Genomic DNA, 22683 nt, shown 5'->3' with positions numbered 1-22683 from the left:
AAGGCCCGGTTCAGTACTCGCAGGTCCAAGATTGGAACCGCCTTTCTTTGGCATGATGAAGTAAGGGCTGTAAGAGCTGTTTCCTCATCTCGGCTGGAGGGATAGACTCTATCGCGATTTCCACGTCCAGGACAGCGGCGTTCTCTCCCTTCACCGCTGGACCGAGTCAGACGATCCTGGCCAGCAAACGCTACTGGTTGGAAAGCACTAGCCATGCGTCCAAGCTGCTGGGACCTGGAAACGCCACGTCGAGGAGCCTCGTTTCGTTTTGGTCCGCCCTCGAGACTCATCACAACCTGCTGGCTAGGGGTGTGGGTGTGGTGCGGCCGGGCACGCGAAGGCGGGGGGACCGCGTTCATGGGGCCCTGGCTGCGAGTGCTCGGTGTCCAGTCGCTGTGATAACGCCGGCCGTGGGCACTGGCTGTGTGACCCAAGGAGAGAGGAAGCCTCTCTTTTTTTGACAATGTAGGTACCGCAGCCCATCCAGGGTGTGGTGAACACAAAACAAAAGGGAACACAAGATTCTCCTCCCAGCCCTCCACCAGGGGATGGAGTGGTCTGGTCACCAGCTCCAAGGTTCCGGCGGATGACTTCCTCCTTGGGTCGTCCACCTCAGAGGTGCTAAGGAGCCTTCTTCTGGGTCTTAATGCCAGGCCGTGAGGCAGGGGACATCAGCTTCCTGCAGGGGGCTCTATGCCGGGGCCGAGGACTCATCTAGGCCTGGGGTGGAGCTGCCTGGGCTTTTGCTGCTGCAGGGGGACACCCTCGGTGAACAGACAGGGTACACACTCTTGAGCTGTGCGGGGGCAATATATTCTGTATCGCCTCAGTTTGTTTCTTCACCACCAAAAACTCCTGGGCAAAGTCCTCAACGGTGTCGCCGAATAGGCTGATCTAGGAGATGGGCATGTTCAGGAAGCGTGCCTTGTCAGCGTCCCTCATTTCGACCAGATTCAGCCATAGGTGGTGTTCCTGGACCACCAGGGTGCACATCGTCTGCCCGAGTGCCGCGCCGTGACCTTCGTCGGCTGGAGGTGCGAGGTTGGTCACTGAGTGCAGTTCCTGCAACAAATCAGAACTATGCAGGGCAGAGGTGGGCTGTCCAGTGGTGCTGTAGGCTTTGGCCTCCAGAGAAGACGTAGTCCTACAGGTCTTGGAATGGAGTTACCATGGTCATGTTCTCGCAATGAGAAATTCTCAAAATATTACGACTTTAATATCATAGTGCTATGACTTTATTCTCGTAATTTTGACTTTAATCACGTAATGCTATGACTTCATTCTCGTAATTTTGACTTTATTCTCAAAATATTCCATCTTTAATCACATAATGCTATGACTTTATTCTCGTAATTTTGTCTTTATTCTTAAAATATTCAGACTTTATTTGGATAGTTTTGACTTTATTCTCAAAATATTATAACTTTAATCACGTAATGTTATGACTTTCTTCTCAGAATTTTGACTTTATTCTCATAATTTTGACTTTATTCTCAAAATATAGAATAAAGTCCAAAAAAAAATTTTTAAGAAGAATTTTAGTCAAAACAACTTTCTGTTGTTATTTATTTTCACACAAATTATGTTGGGGAAATGCAATATAAATGTATTTCTCGAATCTTGATACACTTTGTGTCCAGCAAATAGTGCCTTTAACCCTGTTGTACCCTACTATGCTTGTTAGGATATCTATGTTGATGATACACCCACATGGGGAAAAATTGCTTATTTTTGCTTGTTTTTATTTTGACCTAATTTTTTTTTGCCAAATCTGGCAACAATGCAAATAGTGAGTATTTTAATTTTAAAAAGAAACTTATTACCGTTCTTTTCATTTGATCTGACTGGTTCACAGTTGGAAAGGATGCTGCGAAACACTCGAGTCGGAACAACAACAAAAAATTCTGCTGAGAACTAATTGAAATGAAAAACATTTCGTTTTTAGTCCCTGGTGTAAATACACATTTCCTTGGTATAGGCTTTTATGCTACTTCAGATGCAGCTTCTGTGCCACCTTAGCAGTGTAAAGATGGCTTTGGTCAGACAAGTGTCACAGTATAATGTATTTATTTTTAATACAGATAGCTATGTCATCCTGAGTGGATAGGTCAGATTATAAAAACTGAGCTTTTAGTGTTCTCTCTCGCTCTCTTGGCCTCACAGTACCGCCTTGAGACGGCGCTCCCCTGTCATTGCCCCTGCCGCACTGTAATCCCACACCCCCTATCCGCTTCATCATGCACGCCGTATTAAATTGACTGGAGCGCAGTGATGATGAATTGCATGAGTTAAATCTTCTTATACTGCGTGTCCGAGGGGCATATCTGCAGCCAGTGCAACACATTTGCAGGAATGATTCTGAACAACTGCCAAACACCAAAATATTGGTGCATAGCCTACAAATGGAGTAAAATCGACGTTGATAGGTGGTCTATCCCGAGAACCATTCTGCAAACAGCCTGATTGACGAGGAAACAGCGCGCAGTTTTGACACCGAAACGCTCTAAATGCAGAACAGAGTCGAGCGGAAATGTTTTTCATTTATCTGACGCATCTGATGCGCTCAGTGTTTCATGATGTATTTGAACAGCCTCATGTCTGATGTTCTTTTATGACGCGATTTTTCTTTCTTTTTCTTTCTTTTTTGTTTTTTGTATGCACATTTGCGTTTCCCCGCAGTAAATCTGTAGCCTTACAAGGAGGATGATAGCTTCGGTATTTGTCGTGGTAATGTCCTCGGTTTTTTTTAATCCTAGTTTTGCCTTCAGTTCGCATTTTGACCCAGGTGAGTACAAACATTGGATATTTATAGAAATATTCTGATCTCGCAGCCATATTCAATTAGTGTGCACTGATACCAATGAAGTAGACTTTTAGTTGGTCGGTTATCTGCCATTATGAAATTGCTATATACAGTATCTACAGCACATTCAGTATTTTGGCAATGCTTCAAGCAATATAATGACACTTTTCAGGAATAACAAATATATCTATCCATCCATCCATCCATCCTGTATATATATATATATATATATATATATATATATATATATATATATATATATATATATATATAGCCTAATAGTTTTTGTTAACACTTTAATTGTGAACAATGTGTTTGTCAAGAGAAAACCTGCATATGTGTGTATTTACGTACTTGCGCACGCATGCCTTGTACATTAATGAGGGGGAGTTTGTGTGTGTGTGTTTTGCACATTTGAAGGTGGGAATGTGTACTGTGTGTATGCAGTCAGAGAGAGCTGACTTGGCATTAGTCAGCCAGAGCTGTTGTGTTCCTCCTCTTGTGTGTCCTGTGTTCCCACTGCAGTTTCATTGCGTAACGTCTGTATGTTTGACAAATCTGAGCACTGGTGTTTACTTCTTTGAGAAGTCAGCAGTCTGTAGTGTCTAGGCAGGCCACGCTGAGGTGTTTAGGGACGATCTATGACAGAGCTTCATGTGCACAGTGCAAACTGAATCAAACAGCTTAGAGCGTCAAGCATGCATGCACTGCAGCCCAGTGAGAGAGGCTCAGCCAAGCAGAGCGCGATGGTGGTGGGGGAGTCTTGGCAACATGTCTGCAGTCGGATCACATTGATTTTTAGGAGCAAAGCTGCACTGAACATAAACAGTGTGCAATGCATATGGAGAGACCAACCAAAAGTCATATGAACGTCATGAGTGCCATAATTTACTTTGACCGAGAAAAATAGTTAGAACCAAAAACAGTCAAAAGCATCCCTGGCCAAAGTGATGCATGGCATACTAATGAATCAGCTACTGTTCAGCAGCCTCTGAATGTGGGGAGGGGGTCAACTTCTTTTGCTGCTTCATTATTGCGCTCTCTCAGTGTTTTACTAGGTCTCTGAACTGGCCTTGTAGATGTGCACACAGTGAGCTAGACTCCGCATGCAGGTTGGAGTGAATGGCTCACTGATTGGGAGGCAGTAACGAACTATTATGTAAAGCTCAGCACTGTAATTAGATTGAGAGCCACAGACACTCACAATCACGATGAAGGAATTACATCTGAAAGGCCTCGTTGACCGGTGCACAGTCCTGTGCTTGAATCAATTGCACACTTGCATTCCTGCTTTCAGAGAGAAGTTCTGCCAACCATAAGAGGGCTTCCCTCATCTCTCTCTTGTGTTTGTAAATACAGTTAATGAGAACCAGCTCAAGAAGTTCATCTTAGTGGTTAAGATGTTGCAGTAACGATATTGGGGAATCAGCTAATTACTGTACTGTAAACATGGTCCAAAATTAAGTTAAGTGACTGATATTCTTTGCAAAAATATTTCTTACAGGGCTGTATGAAACTATTTTAGTATGCTTTTTTTTTTCTTTTTTTTTTTTTTTAAATATCTACTTTTATTTGTATGAAAATGGGATTATTTAGCTGATACTTTCCTTGCATTTTAGTGACAAAGAGCGCAGATTCTCAGTGAAACTAAACTTGCCATGAACATTTTATTTTGTTCCTAATATTTTTCATTTATGTGGAATGAAATGTAAGGAATATTCCACATATCTGCCACCACACTAAATGGAGTTGTGAAGAATTATAATAACTAAAGGCATCCTAGACTTCTATGCTCCAGGATGCGACAGATGTTTTCTTTAGATGTTTTTTGATGTCTTTGATTTGAATCACTCATGTACTTGTCTGTCCGTACTGTGAATTCTGCAACAGTAGGTTGAAAGTTCTTCAGATGAAATCGGCCTGTGCTTACCGAAATTCGAAGCACTGCCCCAGCAACCAAAGCTGGAATTGTTCGTGAACGTATGGGCACACGTGAGCCTCACTTTTTCTGGTTGAAATATCCACAGAGCGGCGCCAAAAGCAAGTTGTAATTTTTGTTATATATAATCTTATACAGTGAACTGGAATGCACTGCAGATTTTATTAACTGTACCCCTTAACCCAAATCCCAACACTAAACCTAACCGTCAGTGGAATAAAATGTTTATTTTAGATGAAGTGTGCTGTACTGTTATACTGTAGATTAACTCTGATTCGCACTCACTATTGATAATTTGAGCATGATTATTTTTTGGTTCAATGGGGCAACAACCTGTTAAGGATGTGCAAAACTACCAGTTTTCATAATTGACTACTTGGTTTGTTGTCTTAACAACTAGTCGAATAGTCAGTGTTAAGGAAACCATGCATAATTAAGCTTCGTTGTTCATGTGACCTCAACCAGATGCATTTTGAAGGGGTATAGCATTGTAACTTAAGGATATTCAGCAATAAAATGGGATAAATAACACAAAACTATTAAATTAAGAAAAGTAAGAAAGAAGAATACAGAGCGGCACAAAAATGCTCATGCACATCCTGAACGCAGAATGAGGCACTCTGATGTAACCGGAGAGCTTTAGGGCGATCCTCGCTCCTCATTCAAAAGCGCATAGTGTAACTGTAAGATTACGGGTACATCCAGCAGTTAACATTTTGTAATCTTTTTTTTACTGCAAATATTTATTTAAGCAGTGTCAGAGAGAATCAGCAAAATACTTCAATCTCTATACAGCACCTCACAAATACAGGAGCATTACTCACAGCCGAGGATTTAATGTTTGACATAAAAGGACTAAACCTAAAGCATTAAAGAGATCCTGTGCTGACTGTCAGTCTAACAAAAACACTTTCCCAAAAATGCCTTCTCTAAACTAATTTGAATTGAGTCTCCTATTAAAAACACCACTACTACAAAAAATTGATGTTATCAGTTGACCCCACTAATTGACCAGTCATTGTTGAATGACTTGATTAGTCAACCCCACAGGCATTCATAGAACCCATGTCTTGGAGGTTGCTTGTTGCATGCTATTAAATACAAAAATGTCTGATGGGGGATGGTGCTTGTCAGAAACTCGGCAGAATGGGGTCGATTTCAGGGTAGATGAAGCATTAGGAAGCAACTCATCGATTTCCCTTGTAATCATGTTGCATGCTCACATTAGCGAGAATCAGACTCAGGATCATTCTTACAGTTTGACTTTAATAACTTCTTATGGGGCAGTTCTTAATAAATCATGTACATATTTTTGTTTGTATTTACTCACCTAAGACTACATTTTTTTACTTGTATTTGGGATCTGTGTTCATTTTGTATCATGGCTATGAAGAGTCCCTCTTGCTTTGAGGGCAAATTTAGGGTGAATGTATGCTACCTTCCTCTGCCAGGGTGATATACATGCCCTATAACAGGCTGGAGTCAGCAGCAATCTGTTACTTTGACTGGCCAAGTAATGGGATTGAGAATCAATGTTTCAGTGGCAATGGATGGTGTGGCATTTGACAGGAGGCTAATCAGTCTCCAACCCTCAGTATCTTGGACATGGACAAGGACGTGGAAAAGTCGTCTGAATTATAATGGGATGAGGCATTTTCCTTCATCACATTACTGCAGTGATAAAGCGCTGTGCTGTTTTAGGGTTAGGTGAGTATTAGTCTAATGTCTGGGGTTGTCACGTTGAGGCTTTTTCATATGAATGTTGGAATTAGGAGGTGGAGAGAGAAACAGGATGACTAAGCACATCAACGTATTTAAAAGTGGTGGATAAGGTGTCCTCATAGGGCAAGGCTTCTTGCTTGTGTGAGAAATTTTAGTTATTTTTGGTTGACCACAAATATTTCCAGTGGTTATTTCCAGTGCTGGATTCTCAAGGCCAGACTCTATTCAAGTGTCCTATGAAGACATATGGATCAAGGATGTGGTTAGCCTGAAACTGTCTGTGAACTGGGTCTTTGAACTTCTCCCTGGTCAGGCAGAAAAGAGTTCTTCTACACAGTTAGATGATATTTGCAAAATACTTCAAAGCATGCCTGTGGTCGTGACTATTTACTCCCCTTTTATGTTAGTCTATGTGGATTTTGTTTTGTCTTAGACTCTTTATGACCACAATTCACCCTCAAGTTTTTCTTTCTCAGGCAGAATGATCTCACTGTGAATTCGGCTACTGTAGTTCGAAACTTCTGCAGCTGAAATCGTTCTGTGCTTGCCAAAATCGAACCAGTGCCCCCTGTGGCCAAATCTGGAAGTGTGCATGTGTGCTCCAGTTTCCTCTTAAAATATCAACAAAGTGGCGCCAGAAGTGAGATGTAAAGCGAGTTGGTTTTAGTTATAAAGAATGTAATACAGTCAACAGGAATGCATATTTTAGTAACTATACGTCCCAACCTTAAACCTAATTGTCAGTTGAGTACAAATTACACCTTTAAATCTGTTTATGTGAATCCGATTACTTTCTTGTTTCCATGGACCAGAACCCGTGTCTCTGAGACTGCTAGCGCAACATGCTATAAGTAGCTTCACAGGAAAAGAATAACTAGGCAAAAACTAGGCAGAATTAAGATGATGTCAGTGTACTCAATATTCAGTAGCATCATGTCAAGTTCCTGTTGTTTTATATGTTAATATATGAATGCCTTAATCATTTTTTAAAAATTTATTTTTCCCTGGGATCCACTTATAATGTTAGTAGTTTTCTTGTGTTTTTTTTTTCATGACAATTTTCCACTCTCTTTCTGAACCTTATGTTTAAACGTTCCTTTTTTTCTTCTTCTTTTTTTTTTTTTTTTGCTGCAGTGCTTTTAAGGAACTTTGCATGTGAAATGAGCAGCAGCATTTAGGGTTCAGTTTAGTCCTTCAACAGCAGCCTTTTTGCAAAGTCTGCATTACATTGTGACAGATTCATGAAACAATGTTGGGATCTCACAGATTTACGCAGAGTCAGGATATGCAGTGTTGTTGGTGCAACACACAGCCAGAAATAGCACAAGGTTTGTCTGCTTTTCATTTGTTTTACTCTTATTGTTATTCTGGTGTTTAGAAGGAATAATAGACCTTATTCACAGCAGTGGCATCTTTGATTTTTAAAGGGAAATCAGATGTGATCAAGGAGCTTTTTACAGTTTATACTGTACGTGCCATTGAAGAGATGGTAAGACCATCTCTCACAGCCTCGTTGTCACTTCCATACAATTTTTTTATATTGCATAAATAGAATAGCATTTATCTTGCTTTCTCTGAAATACCTCACCATGACTGGATGGGCCAAAATTCCGATCCCCCAATACGCATTATGCACATGTAAATGCGGATGGTCATCCGTTGATGCATGCAAATGTCTGATGTCAGAAAGTTGCAGAAGTTCAAAATACATTTACATTTTACATTTATGCATTTGGCAGACGCTTTTATAAGTGCTCAAGTGCCCTTGAGCACTTATTACAGGGACAATCCCCCCGGAGCAACCTGGAGTTAAGTGTCTTGCTCAAGGACACAATGGTGGTGGCTGTGGGGATCGAACCATGGACCTTCTGATTAACAGTTATGTGCTGATTAACAGTTATGTGCTTTAGCCCACTACACCACCACCACTCCAGTAATAAGTAATAAGTAATTTTAGCATTTTTCTCACTGGGAACAAAGGCAGGCAATTGCCTGGTGCTCCAAGCTGGTAAAGGGCCTCCTGTGGGCAGCAATAACAGTAGTTCACAGCAACAACACTTTATACCAATGATTGGCAATGCTTACAAGACCAGAATTACATTTTCATAAAAAACCCTAGGGTGCCCCCATCCCTTTACCTATGATAAAATTCAAATAAGAGCAGGATGCAGGCATCATGAAGAGGACATCCGACGTACTAATCTGGGAGTCAGAAGAGGAAAAAGAAAGAGGAAAAGAAGAAGCATGACTTTACTGACTGTTACAGAATCTCCAGCTTTGATGTTTCACCACTGTTTTACGATAGAAATGTTACAGTGGGAGTAATTCCTTGATTTACATCAGGAGTACACATCTGACGTGCAAAATCAAGCACCCAATTTACAAAATAAATTAAGCAGATCAGGCAACAGTGCAAACACGCACACAGCAAATCGCTGCTAAACCATTTGACCACGCAATTCTGGTCTCGCAGTCCGATTCTGAGCACTATACAGCAGAGGATGCAGACCACCGTATTTGACACACCCTGCCGGGATTGTACAGCATCACTTTGAGCCAGACACCAGGACCATCTCTTAAACATGCACTTGATGACACCGTGCACCTGGATTAATGTCAGGTTATAACATTGTTCTCCATCATTAGATATGATCAGTTGAAAATGTTCACAAACATATCTTTTAAATAAAATTCATTTTACTTCCTACTTTTATTTGGCGGTAATAGCATGATCTAAATTGTGCCAGGAAATTTTTGTGAATGAAGTGCAATTAGCCTAATTTACATAAAAAGGAGACATGCTTGTGCGGAAAGCATTAACATTGACTCAATTTAAATACTCGAGATGGAGCACAATTTCAGTGCTGACTGCACCTGCTAAAATAGATTAAGAGTGGTTAGTGAATAAGTGTCAGAGTGCTGGGGAAACAGGACCCAAACGCAGAGGAAAAACAGTCAGTGTGTCTTTATTAAATCAAAAACACAAAAGGTGCTCCAATGCCTGCTCGTCCGAGCTCAAAAAGAAAAAAACACTGAATGGGCAAGGGGTGAGAGTTCGTGAGATGGGTGTGTGCATTGCAAAACACAGGTGAGTGATTCTCCCGACACGTGGGCACTGATCCGATGAATCCTCCTCCAACAAGAATGTGTGCAGCACTGGCAATCTGAAGGAAAATACACTTTCACATACACTCACAATCACTGTTGCGTAAACAAACGCACGACAGCAAGCACAAACAGAAACAATGATACAACATCAGACATGGCACAAGTGGGGAAATAAATAGGGCAAAGCATACAAGAGACAGCTGCCACTCGCAGCTGAAGGAAATTACAAATCAGCGTTCCCATGGAAACAATTAGGGTTACCATGGAAGAGCTGATTCAGCATGCCAGTGGCAGCTGAAAACCATAGGGAAAAACAAACACGTTCTGACAAAGGACGATGATGCCACGTTCCAGCACAGGCGTAATACCCAACCTGGCAAGGTGCCATGACCGTGACATCACTGGATTGCACACAGCAGCAAATCGCACACAGCTGTAATCCATTGCCAGACCTGTGTGCCCACAAACACGAAACACAAGACAGACAGGAGACGATGATGTCATTGTCCTCATCAGACATAGCCCAACCTGACCTGTTGACAGAACCAGAAGGCAGGCCGATACTGCCATGGTCCAGTCAGGTAGAACCTCAACCTGACAAGGTGACTGGGCCGTGACAATAAGATGCAGGTTTTTGCGAAAGATAAATGTTTGCAAAAGGGCCCACTTTTTTTTTCTATTTTGCTTTGGGCCCCCAGAGTCCCTAGAATTGCCTCTGTGCGTAATGGCAAATTCGTACCAATTTGTACTACTTACAACTACGTTTGTACTAAGTTAACCAATCACAAACTCTTCACGAACACATGTTCGGGACCCGGAAATAGTGCTCTTTTGTATAACACATCAGGGCCTTGTAAAATAGTTAAAAGATTGGCAAGGAGGAGTCAAGAACCGGCTTGTCAACCTAAATATTTAATGAGAAACTTAAACCAAAAGCATAAACAAACACACATGATGGACATGCCCGTAATCCTCTCTCTCGAACCATCGTCACCGGCCGCCTTTATCCCTCGTGCGCCCCATCAGGCCGATTGGGGACCGGGCGCACGATATTCTGATCGGCCCCGCCCCCCTCCGCTCCACAGGCCTGTATTCACAAAAAACACTGGTTAGTGTACCCAAAAATTCAATAGACCCCACACATATCTAGGGTTCAGGACATCTTGCAACCATTTTGTAATGCCCTGAATAGGAATGTCATAATATATGATACATAAATTATTGAATGGCATATTTCTTTTTCATTATACAGTTGTGGCATTGTTAAATTAAAGAAATAGTTCACCCAAAAATTAATTTTCATCCAAGATGTATCTGATTGTAACGCTTGAGCAGAGAGGCAGACGAGGAGATGCGGATCCAAATGCAGTTAAGAATTTATTAAATAAACGAGTAAACACAAAAGGAACAACCCTCAATGGGGAAATAAAACATAAAACTGAAAACTAAACACGATGAACACAGAGAACTCAGGCAGGGACCACATACCAGGCTAACAACATACCTCCATTAACAAACAACGACTGAACAAACAGACAGGGTTTAAAATACAAGAATGTGAGACAAAGGGGCCAATGAACAACCAGAACACAAACTAGATGAAAAGGTGATTAACAGAAGCAAATGACAAATTAACAAGGGCAGGTGAAAACAATGAACAGTGAACACGAGGGAAAACAAGACTATGGAGTTACAAGGGTGCCAAAAGTGACAAAAATGACAAACAAAGGGCAACGAAAAAACAAGACAGGGTATACATAACAGAGCCCCCCCTCAAAAGGATCGGCTTCCTGACGATCCTAAAAACTCAAGACAAAAGACAGAAAACCCACAGAGAACAAAATGATGGCACCGGGGGCAGACCAGGGGGGGCACAAGAAAAAGGAGGCAGTCCAAGGGGCACAGAGGGCAGGCAGGAAGTCCAAGGGGGGCCACGAGGGGAAATGAGACAGTCCACGGGGGCACAAAGGGAGATGAGACAGTCCATGGGGGCACAAGGGGCAATAAGGCAGTCCACGGGGGCACAAAGGGACAGGTTTAGGAGGCCGGGGTGGTATTGACCGGGCAGGGACAGGTTTAGATGGCCCGGGGGCTGGCCATAAGGCAAGGGCCGGTTCAGGGGGCCTGGGAGGAGGCCGTGGGCCAAGGGCCGGTTTGGGGAACCTGGGAGGTGGCCACAGGACAGAGGCCGGTCTTGGTGGCCTAGGAGATGGCCATGGTGCAAGGACCGGTTCAGGGGGCCTGGGAGGAGGAGTGGCCACTGGGGAGGCCGGCGGAGCCGCGAGGGGCGGAGCCAAGGGAGGCTTGAGAGTCGAAGCCGAGGGGGGTGATGGCTTGGAAGGCTCAGAAGGCGGAGCTGAGGGAGGCGGCGCCGTGAGAGGCTTTAGGAGCGGGGACCTGGAAGGCTCTGGAGTCTCTGGGGGCAGAGCCATAGAAGGCTCGGGAGGCAGAGCCGTGGGAGGTTCTGGAGGCAGAGCCGAGGGAGGCTCCAGGAGAAGAGCCGCAGGAGGCTGAGCTGAAGGAGGCTCGGGAGGCGGAGCCGTGGGAGGCTCGGGAGATTCTGGAGGCGGAGCCCTGGAAGAGCTAGGAGACGGGGCTGAGGAAGGCGGAGCCGATGCTGGCTCAGGAGGCGGAGCCGTGGGAGGCTCTGGAGGTTGCGCCGAGGAAGGCTCAGGAGGCGGGGCCAAGGAAGGTGGCGCCGTAAGAGGCTGAAGAGGCGGAGACCTAGAAGTCTCTGGAGGCGGGGCCGAAGGGGGTGGTGCCGTATGAGGTTTCAGAGGAGGAGCCCTAGAAGGCGAGAGGCTTGAGGGGCGGAGCCCTAGAAAGCTCGAGAGGCAGAGCCCTGGGTGGCTCAAGAGGCTTGAGGGGCGGAGCCCTGGAAGGCTCGAGAGGCCTGGGAGGTGGAGCCCTGGCAGGCTCGAGAGGCTCAGCCCTGGAAGGCTCGAGAGGCGCTGGCTCAGGGACGGTCGAGGCGACAGGCGCTGGCTCAGGGACGGTCGAGGCGACAGGCGCTGGCTCAGGGACCTCTGAGGCGACAGGCGCTGGCTCAGGGACCTCTGAGGCGACAGGCGCTGGCTCAGGGACCTCTGAGGCGACAGGCGCTGGCTCAGGGACCTCTGAGGCGACAGGCGCTGGCTCAGGGACCTCTGAGGCGACAGGCGCTGGCTCAGGGACCTCTGAGCGACAGGCTGGCTCAGGGACCTCTGAGGCGACAGGCTGGCTCAGGGACCTCTGAGGCGACAGGCTGGCTCAGGGACCTCTGAGGCGACAGGCTGGCTCACTGACCTCTGAGGCGACAGGCGCTGGCTCACTGACCTCTGAGGCGACAGGCTGGCTCACTGACCTCTGAGGCGACAGGCGCTGGCTCACTGACCTCTGAGGCGACAGGCGCTGGCTCACTGACCTCTGAGGCGACAGGCGCTGGCTCACTGACCTCTGAGGCGACAGGCGCTGGCTCACTGACCTCTGAGGCGACAGGCGCTGGCTCACTGACCTCTGAGGCGACAGGCGCTGGCTCACTGACCTCTGAGGCGACAGGCGCTGGCTCACTGACCTGAGGCGACAGGCGCTGGCTCACTGACCTGAGGCGACAGGCGCTGGCTCACTGACCTGAGGCGACAGGCGCTGGCTGGGTTACCGTGGTATGCGCCAGTTTGGGTTCGCTGGGCGCTGAGAGCAGAGCCAAGAGGGGTTTAGGGCACGGGGCTGCGGCAGGCGGAGGCTGGAGAGCAGAGACCTTTCCCCTTCTCCGCTTCCTCCAGGCTGATGCGACTGGCGAAGCTGGGACACTGTTCCTGGTCAGCATGGCCTCAAGCTCGCTGGCCGTGGCTGGCGTGGGCACAGGCTCGCTCACGGTGACAGGCGTAGGCTCTGGCTCGCTCACGGTGACAGGCGTAGGCTCTGGCTCGCAGACCGGGGCAGGCGTAGGCCGGGAGGCGGAAACCAGTCTTCTTTTTCTCCTCTGGGTGGAGGAAGTTGACCGTGCTGGCTCATGGACGATGACAGGCGTGGGGGCGAGCTCGCTGACCAGTGGAGCAGGTGGAAGAGGACGAGCCAAGGACGACTGGAGGGTCACCGCCATGGGAGTAGAGGCAGGATCCTCAACCACACCCACAGTAAGCAGCGAGCCGCATACCAGAAGTGTCTCCTCCATGAACTCGCCGAGCGTCCAGCCACGCGTTGTCGTGGGCAACCACTCTTGGAGCGAACCGGTCAAGCTAGCCTGGAAAAACACCACCAGGGAGGAGTCAGGAAAGTCGGTGGCGCCCGCCAGGTACAGGAAGTCCCTAATGTGATCCTCCACCGGGCGGCTTCCTTGCTTCAGGTCCAGGAGGCGGCAGCTTGCCCGGAGAACCGCTGGATCCATTGTTGGGTCAGTCGTTCTGTAACACTTGAGCAGAGAGGCAGACGATGAGATGCGGATCCAAATGCAGTTAAGAACTTATTAAATAAACAAGTAAACAAAAGGAACAACCCTCAATGGGGAAATAAAACTGAAAACTAAACACAAACAGAGAACTCAGGCAGGGAACACAAACAGAGAACTCAGGCAGGGAACACAAACAGAGAACTCAGGCAGGGAACACAAACAGAGAACTCAGGCAGGGAACACAAACAGAGAACTCAGGCAGGGAACACAAACAGAGAACTCAGGCAGGGAACACAAACAGAGAACTCAGGCAGGGAACACAAACAGAGAACTCAGGCAGGGAACACAAACAGAGAACTCAGGCAGGGAACACAAACAGAGAACTCAGGCAGGGAACACAAACAGAGAACTCAGGCAGGGAACACAAACAGAGAACTCAGGCAGGGAACACAAACAGAGAACTCAGGCAGGGAACACATACCAGGCTAACAACATACCTCCATTAACAAACAACGACTGACAGAGACTGAACAAACAGACAGGGTTTAAATACTAGAATGTGAGACAAAGGGGCCAATGAACAACCAGAACACAAACTAGATGATAAGGTGATTAACAGAAGCAAATGACAAATTAACAAGGGCAGGTGAAAACAATGAACAGTGAACACGATGGAAAACAAGACTATGGAGTTACAAGGGTGCCAAAAGTGAAAACTAAGGAGCTACAAAAGTGACAAAAATGACAAACAAAGGGCAACGAAAAAACAAGACAGGGTATACATAACACTGATTTTCTTTCTTCATCAAAACAGAATTTAAGGCCTCCTTCTTTAAACAATGCAAGTGAATGTACTCCATTTTTGATGGTCCAAAATGCATATTTAGGGTGAATCCTTAGAATTTTAAATTCTGTTTTGATGAAGAATGGGTGAAGAATGGATGGCCTGAGGGTGAGTAAATCATAAGCATATTTTCATTTTTGGGTGAAATATTCCTTTAAATTAACATTAGCAGACATTTAAATTAGAATCCTAATTTGTGTGCTTTCCAGTTCACTGTCAGTTAGCCTTCTGTTCAATGTAGTCTGGTGTAATATGAGAGTCTGTGGGAGACCACAAGGGGTGATTTAACATTTACTGTACTTAATACTGAAGGACACGTTGATGTGATGCAGGTGGCAGTCCAAAGTTGTAAATCTAGTCACTATACACATACAAATTATGAAGGTGTTTGTACTTCTTCAAGAATAAACAAAGTGATGTTGATGAGTTTGCAGGGCAGTGTATGAAACTAGTGTAAATGTGCAAACTGAACAATTAGAAAGGGCGACATTTATTGTGCAATTGTTCTGTATGTAGCCTTGAATGTGTTTCATTCAAGCTGTCAAACCACAAATAAAGACTTGCTTGTAACTGAAAATACATTGTGGATAGGCTATATTAAAGATACATTCATACAATATAATAATTGTTTTTAATTTTAAACTGTGCAATGCTGTCCACCAGACGACCTTTTAAAAGGGGTAAAAAAATGACCTGAACATATCAGGGAGGCTTTAATGATTCTTTGCTGTACCTTAGGTACAATAACTTTATTCTTTTTGCTGTATATGGTTCTTTGGAGATTTAAAACGTTCTTGATGTTACATTATAGGTTTTTCAGATTAATGTATTGGTTGCACAGTAATTATCATTTTTAACTGATTAAAAGTTAAGCACATGTTCTCTCATAAATTGCATTTTCCCTACAACCAGGCCCACCATCTTCAAAAACCATTTCAGTTCTGAATCTCCTTATCCCACTAAGTAATTTAGATTATATCAGACCGCTTTTCCAGTATTTATTGCACCACCTCGTCCTGACCTCGTCTGGGTGGAACGCTGTATGCCACGTGAGGAAGCCTGGAAGGAGAGTGCTGAGTGTGTGTGTGCACAAGTCCTTGCGCTGATGTCTTTAAGTGGATGTAGGGATATCTTCAAGAGTGCATTCAGGTGCAACATAGGTGTGAGATCTAATAATGGAAGAGGTTGATTGAGGTAGATTTGTTTAAGAATCTGTTTTATTGTGTGCATGAGAGCTGTGCCTTTAGATACAAACAGTCATTAGTCAAAATAAGGAAATATTAGACACGGGAAAGAGTGTAAGGAGAATGAGCGAGACCTTGAGAAAGAGACATTATGTTCTCTTTCACTGTTAGTTTGTCACATCTGTGGTGCTGGTTTCCCTTTATTTGTATGATGTTTGTGTTCTTTAGGGTTTCAGAAGTATTTGTAAATCATTTGTGATTGCCTATGTGTATTCAACAGTAATATGCTACTACCTAAGTTACTGTATTGTGGATATGTTGTATGGTACATGTTAAGTGTGCATATACTGTATAACAGCAATTTAACCCAAAGCAAATTTCTCTATGGAGACAAATGAATACAAAATAACCTAGTGTTAACCCAAAGAAAGAATTGATTCAAATAATGTAATCATATATTGGGAATTTTCCTGCTTGTACAATGAACTTAACTAAGATCATTAATGGGTTATTGACCTCACTCAAACACATCCTATGCTGAGATTAATCAGCTATATAAATGTAATATTAAAATGTACAGTATTTGATAATGAAGTATAGATAATGAAGCAGGTAAACTTGAACTAAATTACACGCTACTAAGAATGCATAACTTGCGTTTTCAATAAGCTTTTTCTTAAAAACGCTGCTTAAAAAAATAAAAATAAAAATGCTTAAACCAGCCCCAGTTCATTTGTTGATTTTAGCTGGTCTCTCTGCATGGTCAAGGTGGCCTCTTGGCTGATTTTAGAGGAGATTTGGACACTTTTCAGCTGGTCAGGCTGGGAGACCAGCATAAACCTGTTAGGAAAAACGTAAACCAGCTAAGATCACTTAGCCAGTTTAGGCTGGTTGAAGCAGTTTTTTTATTAAACTGGGCAAAGTAAAAGAAAACTACAAATGAATATAGGATATAGTACTGTATATTGTTGTAGTACTGTATATATAGGATACATCTTTATATTTACATATTGGTGTATGTGTTTGTTGATAATTTTTGAGCCATTGTGTGTGTTTGCTTGTGTTGTATTCACGCAAATGTGAGTTTAAGTTTTAAATTAAAGTTTGTGGTTGTTCTTGTCTCGGGATGACATTCTCTTATCTGCGGTACACATGTTGATCCTGGGAAGGAGCGGTTACAAAAACACGTTGCTTTCCTCCTTCCTGAATGTGTATCAACAGAACACACACACACACACACACACACACACAAATGTTGGTCTACCTATCATTATGAGGACTTTCCATAGACATAATGATTTCTATACTGTACAAACTATAGATTCTATCCCCAAAACCTAACCATCACAGAAAACTTTCTGCATTTTTACATTTTCATTGTTTTGTATGTTTTTTAAGCTATTTAAATTATGGGAACACTATAAATGTCCACATAAACCACATTTATAGCATAATACCCTTACCAGTTTGTAACCTAAAATATTGTCCTCGTAAACCATATAAACATGCCCACCGTACACACACACACACACACACACACACACACACATGTTGTGTTTCCATGTTTTATGGGGACTTTCCATAGACATAATGGTTTTTATACTGTACAAACTTTATATTCTATCCCTAAACCTAACCCTACCCTAAACCTAACCCTCACAGAAAACATTCTGCATTTTTACATTTTCAAAAAACATAATTTAGTATGATTTATAAGCTGTTTTCCTCATGGGGACCGACAAAATGTCCCCACAAGGTCAAACATTTCGGGTTTTACTATCCTTATGGGGACATTTGGTCCCCACAAAGTGATAAATACACGCTCACACACACACACACACACACACACACACACACACACACACATCGACAAATTAATGTTCTTATAAGTGTTTCTGTGGGGGTGCTAAACAGCACTGCAAATATACTCTTCACTAAATATAAATACTTTGAGAAATGAATAATTATCCAGGGATGAGGGCAACCCAACCAAGCTGGGAGTCTGGTCAAAGGCTTTGTTCCAAAGCTTAGAAGCACACTTAGAAGCAGCATTTACAGTAAAAGTGTCATAGACACACTCCTGACATGAAAACATGGACAGCGTAATTATATAAAAGAGACCTTATTTTGGTAAAATTTAATGTAATTTAATTTATGTATCTTTTAAAGAAAAGGCTCCAAGATGTCGGTTGATTATAAAATTAATTTATATTTATCCAATACCAAAAAGTATTTATTAAAGTACTTCAAACTGATTACAAATTTACTATTTTACTCAATATTTGTGTGCTTTGTATTTCTATGCTTATTTGAGTATCACATCATTAGCTTAGCAACATGCTAACACCAAACACTATTGAAAGCAAATCTGCACTTTGCACGAGTAGCGCTATTCAGTTAGGATGCCTCTGATGTAAGCAGTAGACAACAAGGAAGCTCACCAGGTTTTGGAAGAGAAACAAGGAGTCACAAACGTCAACAAACATCTCTAATTGTGGCTTTGTATTTATATCACTTTAATGACAGTTTGGCTCTCATATATAAAAATAATTAATTTCCAAGGAGTAGATGTGAACAGCTCCAGAAATAAAACTCCTTAGATTGTTCGTTAATGATTGCTCGGTTCCTATCACCCGTGACAACCCGGGTGATTATAGTGGTTACGAAAACCATGGGCTGTCAAGTGGCTGAACTACTGGATAGGGGCTTTACATGCTATGTATAAAAGCCACTTGTTGTTTGCCTCTATTTTTTTGACTCTCACCCTCGATTCTATTTTCTCAAAGAAACATTATTTCCCTAAATCATCATGTGGCTCCATGTCTTCACTTACTCATTTGCTTCAATGCCCAATAGCAATTTGGCAATATATATCTCTCTGTTACGGTCTCTTTATTTTCCTTCTCATTCACTCAGTGTTTGACAGAAGGCTGCTGTCAGCATCAATCCCTCTCTAGCACACTGATTAGAGGAAGACTAGAGCACTTATACACTGATTCAGCACTGAGGGAGTGCACCTCTGATGTCTTTAAATGCTTTCTACATAGGTAGCTCACTATGTTTTGAAACAGAGCCTATATTTTATCAGGACTATACCCTTTTGATAACTATGTTCCTTACGGATTAAGAAGGTCAAAGAGGGCCAAACTGGGACAAATGTTGTCATGCAGTATTGTGAAAGAATCTCTCTCCCCATCCCACCCCTTACCATGCCCAGTATTTTTCTCTAAATGTCACTTGTCCTGCTTTATTCGTTGTCTCAGCCAGTGTCTGATGCACTCTGCTCTACATCAGTGTGTAAAGGTCAAGACTGTCATGTTTTTGAATGAGTACCTCCATTAACATTCCAGTGCTCATTGTTTATGTTCTGATTTCAACTGATACAGGCTTATCCACTGAAGCAAATGGAGCTGTATGTTGTTCTTTAGAGAGAGGGGATGTGCTGCCCATCCAGATGAGCCCAAAGCAGAAGAGTATGTTACGCAATGTTCCCTATATGGAAGAATGCATCTCTCATGCGCTCTCCATCCCTCCCTTCAGTCAAGTGCACAAAACTTCAGCTCGTCGACTTTGATTCTATTTAAGCTGGACAGTGTAATCTCTGCAACTCTATTGTCACCAAATAGAATTGCAAAAATGATCACTGTTTTCAAACAGATTCCATTGGTTGTACAAACAATACGTATATCCCGCCCCATCTCACACTTTATGTCATGCCTATGTTGTGACGGGTTTGATGGCAATGTTTTGATAATGCCACAGTGTTACACTTTTAGGTGAAATCAACCTACACATGGTTTACATATAGTTGACTGCATATTCAACTGGGATACGAGAACGAATTTTAACTGAGAAAAAAACGTACACACATCAGCTATAAGTCCTTTGACTACTAGACTGCAGCGTGTACCCAATGCCATCACTTATCTAGTTTGTAGTAATAGATAATGAGACTGTGAGGCTTTAAGTTTGCTCATACAATGAACTTGAGTCTTGTGGCATGCCCTTGGATTCATTGGAGATTTTATTGTGTAAGTATTAAGATTGCCAACACTGCAGAGCTATCAGCACCTGCGGTGCAACCTCTTCTACTATTACATTCCCTTGCACTGTATATAACAGATTTGTATTTAGATTTGTACTATGTAAGTGTATGTGTGTATGTATGTATGTGTGTACACTACCGGTCGAAAGTTTTGAAACACCTGAAATGTTTCTCATGATCTTAAAAATCTTTTGATCTGAAGGCATATGCTTAAATGTTTGTAATTAGTTTTGTAGACAAAAATATAATTGTGCCACCATATTAATGTATTAATTATGAAACTAAAATGTATAAAACAACTTTCCAATGACTTAAAATGACTTAAATAATAAAGAAAATCAGCCAATAAGTGCCCAACACAGATGGGAACTCCTTCAATACTGTTTGAAAAGCATCTCAGGGTGAAACCTCAAGAAGTTGGTCAAGAGTACAAATTCTAGGCAAAGGGCGACTACTTTGAAGATGCTAAAATATAACACAATTTTGATTTATTTTGGATTTTGTTTAGTCACAATATAATTCTCATCGTTCCATTTATGTTATTCCATAGTTTTGATGACTTTTATATTTTATATATTTTACTATTATATGTGTGAGTATATGTATATATACAGATATATATTGTCTGATTGAGTGCCTTGAGCAAGGCACTTAACTCTAGGTTGCTCCGGGGGGATTGTCCCTGTAATAATTGCACTGTAAGTCGCTTTGGATAAAAGCGTCTGCCAAATGCATAAATGTAAATGTAAATGTAAATGTAAATGATTGTTTATTCTATATATATATTTTATTTTCTATTACTTTATTTATTATTTTGTATTATTATCTCTGTCTTGTTGCTGTTTTGTATTGTTGTGCACTGGAAGCAGTTGTCACCAAGACAAATTCCTTGTATGTGTAAGCATACATGGCAATAAAGCTGATTCTGATTCTCAATCGGAAGTCTGCAGCCTAGTTAGGCTGGATATCTCGGCTGCCACGTCACCATGCACCGTCGAAGGCCATTTCAATTGTGTGGAAACTTGGAAGGCAGCTTTGTTTCGCAGCTTCCATTCTGCTTATTTTAGAGGATGCATCATGTGCATCCTTCGCGGCCTTCAATCACCCAAAATCTTTTGAACAATTCCGATTTTCTTTAAAAGAAGAAAATATCGGAAAACAAATCAAACAGATGTGCACCCTCCCGGTGGCTTCCTCCATTTATACAATGTAGTTGTAGTGGTTAATATATTATTTATTTTTGGAATTTTCACTCCGTGACCACGGATGCAGAAACCTTTATGAGCCATGCGGACTTACTAGAGCTTCTCATTCATAATGCTGTATGCTGAGGAGCTTTGCCTACAGCCTCAGAAGGTCTGGTCTAGAAGGACACAGACTTACTAGTCTGCAGCCATTCGTTTGTGAAGCACCCTTGGTCTTAGAGGCAACAGGGATTGTGGTTATGGGTGCCGATGCTTGCATGCTTTTAAGGTGTGTAAACACAATGGAAAGAACAGCTCAGTTGGATAACTCATGCCATGTTGAGGCAGGGAAGGAAAGAATGTGTGTGCATGAAAATGGAAAGAGAAATGGAGGCTAGAAAAAAGAACACAGGTGGCCTCCCCTCCCCTCTTTGCTTCCTTCCTATCAGGCATCAACATGACTGGATCTGGTGTTGTTAAAATACGCTTTCTCACAGAGAGTGCCCACTCCTAGCAGAGGACGAGGCGATAACTCATTGATGTCACAAAGATGTTGTGCCACGGCTTCATAATGCCAAGCATACAGCCCAGCTTCATAGCTGATGAGTTTTGGAATTAATGTTCATGTCCGAAGGTCTGTGGGGACTTGTATGCCTTTTGGATAAAAGCTCTGCTACTGAATTACAAGGACTTCAGGCTTGTTATTGGTAGGATTTGTAATATTGCTTTATAGAAAGTGAAACTAACCACAGCACATAAAGATGATATGATAGAACAGTTGTCTTTAAAGGGGTCATGACATGCCTTTTTTTATTATTTTAATATGTTCCCTGAGGTTCACTTATACTATTAGGCTTTTTTTGCACACACACAAAAAAGCCAGTAATTTATTTGTAAAGCAAGATCATTTCACCCCTCATTCTGACCCTCTTTCAGAAACACTCGGTTTTGGTGCTGCTTCTCTGTGACAGTAAATGCCCACTGTTATGATTGACTCTCTGTTCTTAACTGATTTTCCCAGTTTGGAATAGCATACTACCATACTACTCATACTATTTCTGCCATAGACACTTATGGTAAGAGTAGGAAGAGTAGTATGGGTAGTATGTAGGGTTCAACTAATGATTATTTTGATAATCGATTAATCTTTTGATTATTATAATGATTATTCGACTATTAAGTGATTATTGCAACGATTAATCATTAGCTCTTAACCGATTATTCAGCTTGTGCATGACTTAAAAGTTGTATTAAACATGCTTACTAACAATAAAGAGGACATAATCATCTTTTAAAAATACCTCTAAATGACATTCACAGAATTAAAGGGAAAAAATATTTTTATTAAGTTTAATTCAGTAAAGAAATTCACTGTAAAAAATCATATCGTTATCAAGTGTTTTTGTCTTGTTTTGCATTTAAAAATGTCTAAAAATCCTTAAAACAAGATACATTTAATTGAGAAGCAACACATAAGATATTTAG

General features: G+C 42.5%; 1 protein-coding gene across 1 annotated transcript in view; it reads left to right on the top strand.

The window, feature by feature from the left end:
* The first annotated feature begins 2538 nt into the window (after nt 1–2538).
* Nucleotides 2539–22683, top strand: part of LOC127647911 (serine/threonine-protein kinase LMTK1-like) — a 61448-nt gene continuing 41303 nt past the window's right edge. The window contains exon 1 of the mRNA XM_052132437.1: nt 2539–2785. Coding sequence (XP_051988397.1) covers nt 2704–2785 — 82 coding nt within the window. The 5' untranslated portion in view covers nt 2539–2703. The remainder of the gene's footprint in view (nt 2786–22683) is intronic.

Source organism: Xyrauchen texanus, chromosome 8, assembly GCF_025860055.1.
Source record: "Xyrauchen texanus isolate HMW12.3.18 chromosome 8, RBS_HiC_50CHRs, whole genome shotgun sequence".
NCBI classification, from domain to species: Eukaryota; Metazoa; Chordata; class Actinopteri; order Cypriniformes; family Catostomidae; genus Xyrauchen; species Xyrauchen texanus.
This window is presented reverse-complemented; position numbering and strand designations above follow the sequence as displayed.